The sequence below is a fragment of the Phaseolus vulgaris genome, chromosome 11 (genome assembly GCF_051622355.1).
Source record: "Phaseolus vulgaris cultivar YP4 chromosome 11, ASM5162235v1, whole genome shotgun sequence".
NCBI lineage: Eukaryota > Viridiplantae > Streptophyta > Magnoliopsida > Fabales > Fabaceae > Phaseolus > Phaseolus vulgaris.
In genome coordinates, this window is record NC_143508.1 from 27,201,553 (window position 1) to 27,213,846 (window position 12,294).

Genomic DNA, 12,294 nt, shown 5'->3' on the forward strand with positions numbered 1-12,294 from the left:
AATTTTTGTAACAGTTTTAGGACGTTCCCACTGAATTACAACCTCCACTTTAGAAGGATCTACTGATATTCCCTGTGCAGAGATGACATGTCCTAAAAATTGTATTTCTGACATCCAGAAGTCACATTTTGAAAGTTTAGCATATAACTGTTTTTCTCTCAAAATGTTCAGGACAGTTCTAAGATGTTCTGCATGTTCTTCCCTTGTATGAGAATGTATCAAGATATCATCTATGAACACTACCACAAACATATCAAGAAAAGGTCTGAATATCCGATTCATATAATCCATGAAAATAGTTGGAGCATTAGTCACAACAAATGGCATAACCAGAAATTCATAGTGACCATACCTTGATCAAAAAGTAGTCTTCTGAACATCTTCCGCTTTCACTAAAATTTGGTGATAACCTGAGCGCAAATCTATCTTAGAAAAGACAACTGCCCCATGCAACTGATCCATCAGGTCATCAATTCTAGGAAGAGGATATTTATTCTTTATTGTTAACTTCTTTAATTGTCTATAATCTATGCATAGGCGTGACGAACCATCATTCTTCTTCACTAATATCACTGGAGCTCCCCATGGAGAAACATCAGGTCGAATGAATTGCTTCTCCAATAAGTCTTCTAGTTGTTTCTTCAATTCAGCTAACTCTACTGGTGCCATTCAATATGGAGAAATTGACACAGGGCCTGCTCCAAGAATCAAATCTATTGCAAACTTTATCTCTCTTTTAGGTGGAAGTCTAGAAATCTGATCAGGAAATACATCTATAAACTCCTAAACTACAAACATATCTTTTTGTACTTTATCAGTAACTATAGAACAATCCATGAGCATAAAACATTTTGTACCTTCTTGTATCTCTCTCTCAAACTGATGAGCTGAGATAACTTGCATTCTTTCTAATTTAGGGAAAATTAACTTCTTCCGACCACAATCTATAAGGATATGATTATCTGACAACCAATCCATCACCAATATAACCTCCAAATCTTTTAGAGGTAAACAAATCATGTCGATTTTGTATCTCCGCCCATCTATAATTACTGGACACTCAACACACATGGAAGAAGTTACTATAATACCTTCTGTTGGTGTAGATACCACCAACTCAATTTCTAATTCTCGGACTGGTAACTTAAGTTTCTTAGCACAATCAAAAGATATAAAAGAATGGGTTGCCTCAGAATCAAACAATACAGATAACTGTGTTCCAAGGATAGAACAAATACCTCTAACAAGGCTATCAGACTGTGAAGCTTCAGCTCCACTAATAGCAAAAACTCTGCCAATAGCTTTGGGTTTTTAATTATTATTTTGCTGCACTCCAGTAATATTTGGGACTAGAACTCTGGCACGACAGTCCTTCATAGCATGACAATATCTATGGCATCTATCACATGTAACGTTTGGCACTGAATGAGGGCAAAATCTAACAACATGTGGCCCACCGCATCTAAAACATTTGAAACTAGGTGGTGATTGAGAACTGGGTCTTCCGCTGCTATAAGATTGAGGCCTGAAATAAGGTTTCTTTCTATCTTCATATTTAGGCATGCTTGAGGCTTAGCAAGTCTGCTACTATTTTTCAAACTCTCCACTACTTTTGCTTTCTCCACTAGAGCAAGGAAATCTCTAATGGACATAGGAATCACCACTTCTTTAAGTTCTTGCTTCAACCCAAACTCAAATTTTCTACATCTCCAAGCCTCAATCATGGTCAGGGTGTAGAATCTAGCTAGGTGTTTGAACCTAGTAGCATATTCAGTGACTGAAAGATTTCCTTGTTTCAGCTGTATGAATTCAATTTCTTTTGCATACCTGACACTATCAGGAAAATACTCCTCCAGGAATCTTACTTTGAAGTTCTCCCAAGTGGCATGTTCTCCTTTATCTTCCATCATTTGCTTCATGCCTATCCACCAAAACTCAGCTTCTTCAATAAGCATATAGATGGCATAAGATAACTTTCTCTCTTCAGGGCATTGAGTAGCTTCAAAGATTCTTTCTATGTCTCTCACCCACTGGTTTGCTCCATCTGGATTTACCTTGCCATTAAATTTGGGTGGATTGTGTCTCAGAAAATCCTCCATACTAAAGGTATGGGTTTGTTGATGAAGTTGAGATGCTTCAGCTACTAATCTAATTGTTTCTAATTCATGAAGGGCGGTCTAATGTTGTTGTGCCATAGTAGCACTCTGTTGTTGCAAGGCTGTTGCCATCATCTCTACGTGCCATCTACTAAGCACATAAAGAATTGGGTTAGAAATTACTAAAATTTTCCAACTACATCTTTAAGACAAATTAACTTCAATGAAATAATCACACGAAAGAGGTAAAAAAAACAATCAAAACTTATCTCTAAAATGTACTCTAGCTACTTAGAATTAAGATAGAAAATAATCTTGATCTAGTCATGAGTGTGCACCCTCACCACTCTATCAAGATTCTTTTCATTCTTAATACTTCCATCTTTATTCATAACAATTAACTTGACTCGAACACAAACAAGATTTCAAGAAAAACAATTTTGTCAAACATCTTATTAGAAACTTTTAACTAAGTTTTGAGGCTAGACTTAAACAAAAATCTACACGCAGGAGAAAGAGAATAAACCCACTACCCTCAGGTTATCCTAAGGATGAACTGCTCTGATACCATTAAATGTAACACCCCATAATTTACATATAACTATTACAATAAAAGTTCTACCCGTTTCTATACAAACTTGGAGTTTTTCAAAACATTCCTAATACATGATTAGGATTTATAGAAATACAAATATTTACATATCCATAGCTCAAAATAAAACTCTGAAACCTCTAAGGCTCTCTTGCACCTGTATGATCATCTGCTCGTGTACATAGTATAGTCATCGCAGTTCAAACACAGCAAGAAAAACAAGGGTAAGCTAGTGAAAATAGAATTTTATAATATACACACTTAAATCCAAAGAGAAAACCAAATTACAAGATCAATTTCTCAAATTATTTAATTTTCTTCAAATCTCAACAATAAAACAATCACATAGATCTCACATGGATCTACACATCCAGAATATTCAACAAACAACGTCTTCCGGAAGACCCGTATTAAGTAAGTCATACCAGAGACTAACACCTGATCCAAAGATTACCAACGAATCCAATAGAAAGGATCAGGGTAAGTTCAATACAACCCAAACCATGCATCTCATATGTCACGGTGTGCATGAAATCCTCCATCAGCTTCTCACCACCTGATATCTTAGTCTATGTGACTTAGATCATCAGTGAAGCTCAGAGATCTCTGTTACCACATAGGCATCAATACTTAATACACAACAACATCAGTCCATACATTATCCCAAATGTATGAATTCAATTCCACACCACTTCATCATACAATATCATTCCAAACACGATCTACAACATTCAAAAGCGTAATTAACATAAAAAAAACAACACTTAAATATTAAACCATCAAAATATAATATTTTTACAAATTTAAATAATATATAAACAAACAACCCAATATATAAACACACAACATCCCTACAAGAGAAATTGAATATTGGGACTATGTCCCTTCCACTGGAGGCGCCACCCTTTGCAGACTTCGCGTCAAGACGAGCCTTCAAGGACCTAGCCAGTTCAACTCGCGTTGTGGGGTCCATCACTGATGCTGCACCAAACAAACCAGGTAACAGAGGTTAGGACTGATATCAATGAAGAACGAAGCACCAAATGCATATGGCAATACGCAGAAATTCGAAGTACAGGACGTCAACTCTACCACTCAGGCAAATCCTCAGATCAACAGCAAGTATAGAAATTAAAGCAGACAAGCATTGCATGCATGAATCAAAGAAAGCACGATTAAAAAATAAACAAAGAGAAGGCAAGCAAAGGGCGATTTTCCCTACCAAAGTATGAAGAAAGGGTGCGTGCATTGAACTCACAAGCTATGAGTTTCAGCGAGCTGAAGGCAATCTTCAGGCCAGCCAAGGCCTCGCACACCCCCCTGTCAGAGGAAGATAGCTCGTCTAAAGATTTGGGTTTGACCAGTTTGGGCTTTTCCGTCCAATACAGGGAACCCATCAAGAGCCGTGGGGTTGCGTTTGTTCGCACACACCCTGAAAAAGAGGCCTTTCCTGCCTTTGAAGGAGTTCTGGAAGAGGGTTAGGAGGATCCTTCCGGCGATTCCAGAGAAACTTACCCTTAGGCTCTTCCCCTGCTTCTTCACTTCAAAGAAATGAAGGAAAACTTCCACTGAAGGTGGGACGCCCAGGTGCCCACATAGTATTTGAAAGGCCCTGACGAAGGCCCAGTCGTTGGGGTGTAGCTGGGCAGGGGCTGTGTTGATCTCGGTGAGTAACTCCCTCTCAAAGGATGTGAAAGGCAGGCGTACACCAACGCGCTTGAAAACCGCTTGGTACATAAAGAAAAAGGGTTTCCTGCCGTTAAACTGGTTGTCCACACAGACTGGCTCCCAAGGGGTGCCATGGCGAACAGAGATGTGTGAGTCGTGGGTGCTACAAAAGGCGTTAAAGTTGTATAGATGTGGGTCACCCTGGTGCTTGACCACGTCTTCTATGGTGGTTATGCTAGTGCACTCAGCCAGGAGCTCATCTGAGGCCCAGGAGTACTGAGCCTTATAATCAACCAGTGGGGGAGGATTGGGCGTTGTTTTTGTACGCGTCATAGATTGATAAAAAAGCTGAAGAAGGAAGAAAAAAGCAAAGGCTTAGTGAAGGAATTTTGAAGAAGCAAATGGGACGAAACCCTAGGAATCCCCTACCCACGCAAGAAGTTCAGAAAAGGGGGACAGAGAAATGGGGAAGAAGAGCACGAATGCAACAGAAATAAACAGGCCCAGGCAGTTATATCAGCACAAAAGTTAAAGGGAAGAGCCGTCGAAAGAGAAAGATCATACCTTTGAGTATCTGGTTTGGTGGAGATCAGAAGTGCGAAGAAGAGAGCAAAGATCGCAGAGGAAGCTTGAGAAGATGAACAATAGAGGGAATGAGAAGAGCAAATGAAATAGTAGTTGGAGCGCGGGATTTCGAAGACTTAAACGTTACGACAGAAGAGCAAGAGGCGGTAGATCGGGACCGTGCGATAAAGCCACGTGTCGAGGGATTAAGCGTAAACTTGAAGCGCAAGAAGCCCCAAGCGCTGGTTGTAAGATGGAGCCACGCGTCAAGAGATCAGAGCATAACCCAAAGCGCCACTTTTCCCGCTCAGAGAATGTTACGTCGTCAGATGCTCAGGAAGTGTCACGTCCACTGCTCAAGGGAATGTCACGTCAGCCGCTCAAGGGAATGTCACGTCAGCCACTCAGGAAACGCCACGTCATTAGAGTGCCACGCGGATAATAGGGCGAGGCCTTAGTCTTTTTGCTGAAAACAAGTATCAGCTCAAGACTGGGGGGCTTGTGTACCGTCCCATCCCCGGGCGTTGACCAAAGTCAAATTCAAAGTCAAAGTCAAAGTCAACGTATGGTGGGGCCCCTCGAGGAACCCAAGGAAGAAAGTCAATGAATTGACCGCATGAGGCGTCGCCAAGGTAGGCGCCGCCAGGTGTGGGTGTCGCCAAGATAAGGCGTCGCCAGGTTAGGCGTCGCTAGGTTAGGCGTCGCCAAGATAAGGCATCGCCAGATAAGGCGTCGCGAGGTTAAGGCATGGCCCAGAGCAATAACAAAGAGAAGAGAAAGGTGGCTTCAAGGCCATAGTTCTAGTACAAGTAGGGAGTAACCTGGCTCGTGAAGTACCCACGCCACCTCAGGGAGACCCTCAGGATAGATACGACCCATGAGAGGGTCATGCCCAGGGGTGAACCAGGTGCATGGTGCGAGAGGAAGGTAGATACACTCCCAGGGCGAGTAACTAGGGGTTGGGGGGCATGAGTTAGCACCCAGGAAGTCACCCCACGCGCCAGATGCACTTCGAGGATAGAGGACTCACACAATGGAATAAACCTAAGTTGGGTTACGGCACTGCGAGGCCCTTTGCGTAGAATAACGATCAAGTCAGAAGAACACGTGGCAATAAGCACGTGTTCATCAATGTTTTAGTGAAACTTTGATAAGGTACGCGTTTTACGTATCAAATGTTTCAAGGCACATTTTTATACGCTTTCAATGCGCTTTAACGCGCTTTAAATGCAGAAGGTGTATAAAAAGGGGCCTTGGGACATTTGAAAGGGGGTCGAGTTTTAACCTAATTCTCGTAGTTCTACACACACGTAAACCCTAGTTGTTTCGCGGCGCACCCACTGTACGCACAAACAACTAGGGCAACACAGTATTAGTTACTCAGTATTTTCGACCACCTTCAGAGCATCTAGTCACGGTTTTCGATACGGAGGTGTGTGACCTTTGATGTTTCTCGCTAGCTGACTTGATCGTCGGAGTGCAAACGGCCGCGAGGGCGCCCCTTTGTTCACTTCCTTTCAGGTACTCCCAGACAGAGCAGAACGAAGGTGCCCTAGCTCGTGAGGACAAGCCACGCATAAAGACAACCCAGGTCAACCGGCGGGAACAGTTATTCAACCTGAAGTCAACCGACAACCCAATCAACCGGCAAGAACATTTTTAATCAAATCTTCTAACAAGCCTCATACTTGAATTTATAGTTTTATCTTAATTGAATGAATTGAAACACGGATAAAATTTTAATTTTTTAGTAATAGGAATAAGGTTTTGTACAATTAATGAAATTTTAATTTTTGATTTTTTTTTATACAGGTTGGATTGCAGGCCCGCGGGTTACCTCTTATGCAGGGCAGGCCAGTGAAATGAGCTCGCACTCCTTACGCGGGGTGGGTGAACTCGACCCATGTTTTGCGGGCTAAACATGGAGCGGACCTATACAAGGCGTGCCAGCTCGCATTGCCACTGCTAATTATTTAATCTCACAAGTGCCACTAGCAAGAGCACCATACTCGGCCTCAGAAGAACTTCACGAAACTATGAGTTGCTTATTAAATTTCCATGATACAAGAGAAGAACCAAGGCATATAGAGAATCCATATATAAATTTATTAGTATCAATACAACCAGCCCAATCGAAATACTAAAAGCTTTAAGCTAAAGTTTAGTAGTAGAAGATAAGAAAATTCCCAGTCCAGAAGCAACTCTAAAATAGTTGCTTTAGACTGGTAGAATAGACCCTATTTTTTTTCCAATGTTTAGGCAACATATTTTATCATAAATTTACGCAAAAAAAATTCTATGTATTACATTTACATTTTAGGCCACAATTATTTAATTGTGACACAAGCAAAGTCATGTTTTAAGAGAAATACCAAAGTCATGAAGCAAATATGTGAGTCAATGAATCTCACAAGTGCCACTAGCCAGAGCACCATACTCAGTCTTAGAGAAGAACTTCACGAAACTATGAATTACATCTTAAATTTCCATAATATAAGAGAAGAACCAAGGCATACATAGAACCCATATATAGATTTCTTAATATCAATAACCAACTAAATCAGAATCACTACAATGTTTGAGCTAAAGTTTACTAGTATAATGAAAGAAAATTCCCACTCTAGGAGTAACTTTATAATTGTTGCTTTAGATTTGTAGATTTGTAGAATTGACCACACTTTTTTTTGCCAACATTTAGGCAACACCTTTTATCATAATTTTAGGCAACATTTTAGGCCACACTTTTTTAATGTGATTTATTATTTGTTTAAAGGTCATTCTCACAAAACTGTGGCTTAAAGATTCATGACCCGATTCATAAGGATTCATAAGCCAAATTTTGTAAAAGTGTTGCTTTAGATTTGTAGAATTGGATTCAGAAATTAAAATGACTCAAACAACATTGAATTAACCGAACAATTAAAAGAGACTTAAAGCAAAATACACAAAAGTTTCACGATTTACTCAGAAGAGGTTACTAAATTCAAGATATGGGTGGTTCAAGAAGAATAGGTAAAATTGAACCAAACAAATAATTAAAAACACAATGTGATCGATGAAACAAATTCAAGACATGAAGGAAATATAATGAACAACATGGAATTCAACAACTAACAACACAAACACAATAAAAATTTAAGAACACTTAGCTTTGAATTGTAAGCTAGCTCTTATACCAAATGATAGCTTGAAACCTCCATGGATTGACTTGGTTCTTCAAATATAGAATGGATTGGCGAAAGCAATAAAGAATGAAGGTCAAGGAGGAGATGCAAAGAACTCTCGGAGCCTTGGAGTGTCGTGAGGTGTATGGAGGGTGATAGGTTAGGCCTAATCATTTGGAGAAAATGAGAGATATCAAACAAGGTTACCCTAGAGAGAGATGACAAGGAGAGTTTGATTAGAAATTTTAGCAGCATAACTCAATTATATTTGATCTGAATTTTAATGAGCCAAACACCTTCATTTATAGGTTAAGGGTCCGACCAAATTACTAGCAAAACGGTGGGAGATTTGAATATAAAACTAGGCGCCAAAGCTAGTCACATGAAAAGTGTGATGACAATGTGAACTATGTGTTTACCTAGGCGTGCAAGGTCTCATGTGACCAACCTAAGGTTTAAGATAGGCCAAAATTGAGCTCAATTAAACCCCAGTTAGAATTAAAAACCCTAATCCTAGTCTAATTGAAGGCAAATACAAGCCTAAAATCTACACCACTTGACCTAATTTTGTAGGTCCAATTTATTTTACAAGAAATGAAATACTATTCTAATTTTTAATAACTAGATTAAGGTCTAAGAAATGTAAGAATGTCCCTTTGATAGTCCCTGTTGAGTTCCATTTTTCTTTGAGTCTTTGGATCTTGCCCTAGTAGAGTTTGTGGCTGGCAGGTTTCATTCCTCTTAAATAGTTGGGTCCTTTGTTTAAAGATACACCACTGTCTAAATTCTTCATGGATATGAAGGATAACATTCATGTGAAGTTGGTTGAATAGAAGGGAAGGCTTCTTTCCATTATGAGGTAGGTTCAAGTTTTCAACTTAGTTAAGTATAATTTTGTATCAATTTTAGATATATTTTTGGCTAATTACCCTTCTCGGTGAGTTGTAAACTTTGTTGAGGATTTTTGTTTGATTTTAGGACATTAACTAAAGAAAGCTCATCACAGTTAAATCAGTTATAGAGTTTATCCCGCTAGATGGAAACATGTTAACCACACTACTATTCTTAAGTTAACATGGGACTTTATTCACTCTAATAATAGTTGGGCAAAGTTTATACGAGTTAGATGTCTTGATAAATATTTTTATGTTATAACCAACTATAAGTCATCTTCGATATGTCTTGGTATTATTATGAGGTTTATGATATAGTAATTCAACATATTGGATGGATCTTCAACAATCGTAAGATAATGGATTGTTGGTATCTAACTCTTAAGGACTTTAATTTCTACAAATTGTATAGAAAAAATTAGAATAAGAAGAAAATTATTTATGATTTTTATTTTGATTATTCCCTTTCCTTTTGCTGTGGTTACATTCTATTGCATATTCAAAGATATTTGAAAAACTAAAAAATAACTTGTAGATATAGTAGTATTCTAAGAGTTACAAATAAAAAAAGGCCTTCAATACACGAGTACTACTTGATCCTGCCTGTCGACCGGAACGCTGGAAACTGCCTCGTCAAGGGATCGACGTGCGCACCGCTTCAAACCTCCGTTCCTCTTCGAGATCCACCTCAAGAACCTGCAAAGGAACAGAACGGCGCCGCTGCGGCCGATCGCACTCCAACGCCCAAGTCAGTGACCGAATCACCAAATACTAAGAGAACAGGAACCGTGCAAATTCTCTCTCACAGTAAGCTCTATAACTCGCAAGCGTAAAGAGTGTAATCTGAACGCGCGTACCTCAGAAAGTTCGTTGAGAACTCTTATATACCTGGTTACTTTCTCTCTCCTGACAGTTACAGACTTGGACACATGGCTCACATCTAGTCGTACACGTGCCTTCATCTGGAGCCTCCTTGACTTGGGCGCTGCTTCCACTCTCATTTTGCTAAGTTACTTATGCATGGTACTGCCCAGTGCATAGCTAACTTGGGAGTGCGATCTCTACTGGAATTGGCGAGTTAGGGTGCCTTCGTACACCTTCCCTGTGGTCTCGCCGGCCGCCTTCATAATCTGCACCACCTTCATCTCTGGCGATGTGCTTGCTCTGGCGATCTCCAATCACTAGGTCGCCTGAGTTTACATCTGGCGACTTCATCTTTAACCGGGTGATCGCCGGTTCTGGTATGCTGGAGATCGGAACACGCCAACTTAATAACTGGCGACTTCACGAGCCCCCCGACTTCCTTCCCTTCTGCCAACCTGGCGCCTTGTCAACACGCCTATACTGTAGCTGGATGCCACGTCATCACTTCCGACTACCAGGGCGGTACACAAGCCCCCCAGTCTTAAGCGAAGACTTCTCCAGCGAAAAGACTAGAAGAGTCACGTCAACACCGGTCTACGTGGCACTGACGCAGAATTCCAAGCGGTTGTACCTTCTGCTTCTCTGACGCTCCACCAAACCCCTCACCCATCGTTCGACACGTGGCTTCATCAACGGCTACCTTCAGTTATCGTTTGCGCTTCCCAAACCCATTTCGAAAAAACTCTTAAACCCATTTTCACTCCACACTGTTCCATCACTTTTCTTCATATTCACAAACGCTCTAACTTCCTCCTGCAAAAAACTCTCAGCGCCCTCCAACATTCTGAATCACCATCATCCTTCGTCGTCTTCCTGATCATCAAAAGGTACCTACTTTCCTTCTTCCACTGGTTTTTCTTGCATTTTAACCGTTTCGCATCATCCTGTAACTGTCTGGTGCATACGCTGTGGGTTTCTTTTTCCATTTCTCCTTCTGCGTAACTTAGGGCTTCGTCAATCGTCGCAACGAACCTTCGTTCGTTCGCTTTCCACCCTTCTCCCACGATCGAGTCAGCCTCTGCGAACCCTGATCATTTTTCCTTTTCTTCTTCCTTTGCAGCTTCGAGAATGACCCGCTCAAAGATCACCCCGAATCCTCCTCCTTCATCGCGACACCCCTCTTCTCAAGCACTCATCCCACCGTGAGCACGCGGTGCTTCATCTTCCCAGGCTGAGAGGCCTACACCTTCCCGCCCCAACCTGGCCCAGGCGACTCCAACTTGCCCCCCCGATCTGCCCGTGTGTGCTGATGATAAGGTGAGCGCTGACGGGCCCTTCTGCTTCGTCTACACAACCTTATTCAAGAAGGTGAAGCTCAAGTTCCCTTTCACCCGTTTCGAAAGGGAGCTCCTTACCGAGCTCAACATCGCCGCCGCCCAGCTCTATCCCAACAGCTGGGCGTTTGTGCGAGCGTTCCAAGTGATGTGCGACCATCTGGGGTTGCCCGCATCTGTAGACGTATTTTTGTTTCTCTTTGAAGCCAAGCACCCAGGAGACCGCCTGTGGGTTAGCTTGAATGCGATTGCTGGGAGGTCAATCTTCGCCATCTTCCAGCAATCGTATAAAGACTGGAAAGGGAAGTTCATCCAAGTGCGCCCTAACGACAAAGACGCCTCCCTACTCGATGGCTTCCCCTTGTACTGGGTGGACAAGGGGAAGAAAGAGTCCAAGAGCTGCTTCAGGAGACCCAGAAGTCCTGATAGCATGGGAGCGTTGGACAAAGATCTCTGCCTTTTTTGGAAAAGGGTGGCGGATGCCAACATCACTTTCCTTACCACCACCCTGATCTGCTTCGAATTCTACGAGGACCAACTCGAAATTCGAATAGGTTAGAACATTTAAACTGTTGTTTTAATACTGCTTCTGTTTAACTGTCTCTGGGCGTCTTGTGCGTTATGCGCAAGACTTTGGTTTTATTTTTCTGCACTGATCATCTGCTTTGCTGCATACTGCCTTATGCACTTATTTTCTCTCTGAGTTAACCCATGCATTTTCGTTCTATGCAGATAACATGTTGGGCAAGGGTATGCTCGCTGAATTGAGGGCGCTCGCCCGAACCCACGGGCTGGCGACGGGCTCTCAAACAGTACCGAATTCGGTGGTGGAGATCGCCGTCACCCAGGGTCGATCGCCACCTAAGGGCCCAGCTCCCTCCGATGTCCAGCCCGCCGCCCAACGTAAGAAGCTTGTCCTCAAAAGGCCTAAGAGAAAAGCTCCCCAGATAGTCCACGAGGAGGAGGAAGAAGATGACGAGGTCACCGAAGATGGCCTCGTTACAAAGAGGAAGAGGGTGGCACCTTCTTCACCGTCTGCCCCACCCCCTCTTCCAATCTCAACACCGCCATCCACGCCTGCTCCACCTCCAACAATGCCATCTCCACTAGCTCCCGCTT

At 41.9% G+C, this 12,294-nt stretch overlaps 1 protein-coding gene across 1 annotated transcript; it reads right to left on the bottom strand.

The window, feature by feature from the left end:
- Nucleotides 1-669: 669 nt before the first annotated feature.
- On the bottom strand, nucleotides 670-2,099 carry LOC150023142 (uncharacterized). Its single transcript, XM_090297733.1, has 4 exons — nucleotides 1,665-2,099; nucleotides 1,414-1,547; nucleotides 1,054-1,291; nucleotides 670-756 (listed from the first exon to the last, which is right to left on the bottom strand). The coding sequence occupies exons 1-4, from the start codon at nucleotides 2,097-2,099 to the stop codon at nucleotides 670-672; spliced, it is 894 nt and encodes a 297-aa protein (XP_090153859.1).
- Between the last annotated feature and the right edge of the window lie 10,195 nt (nucleotides 2,100-12,294).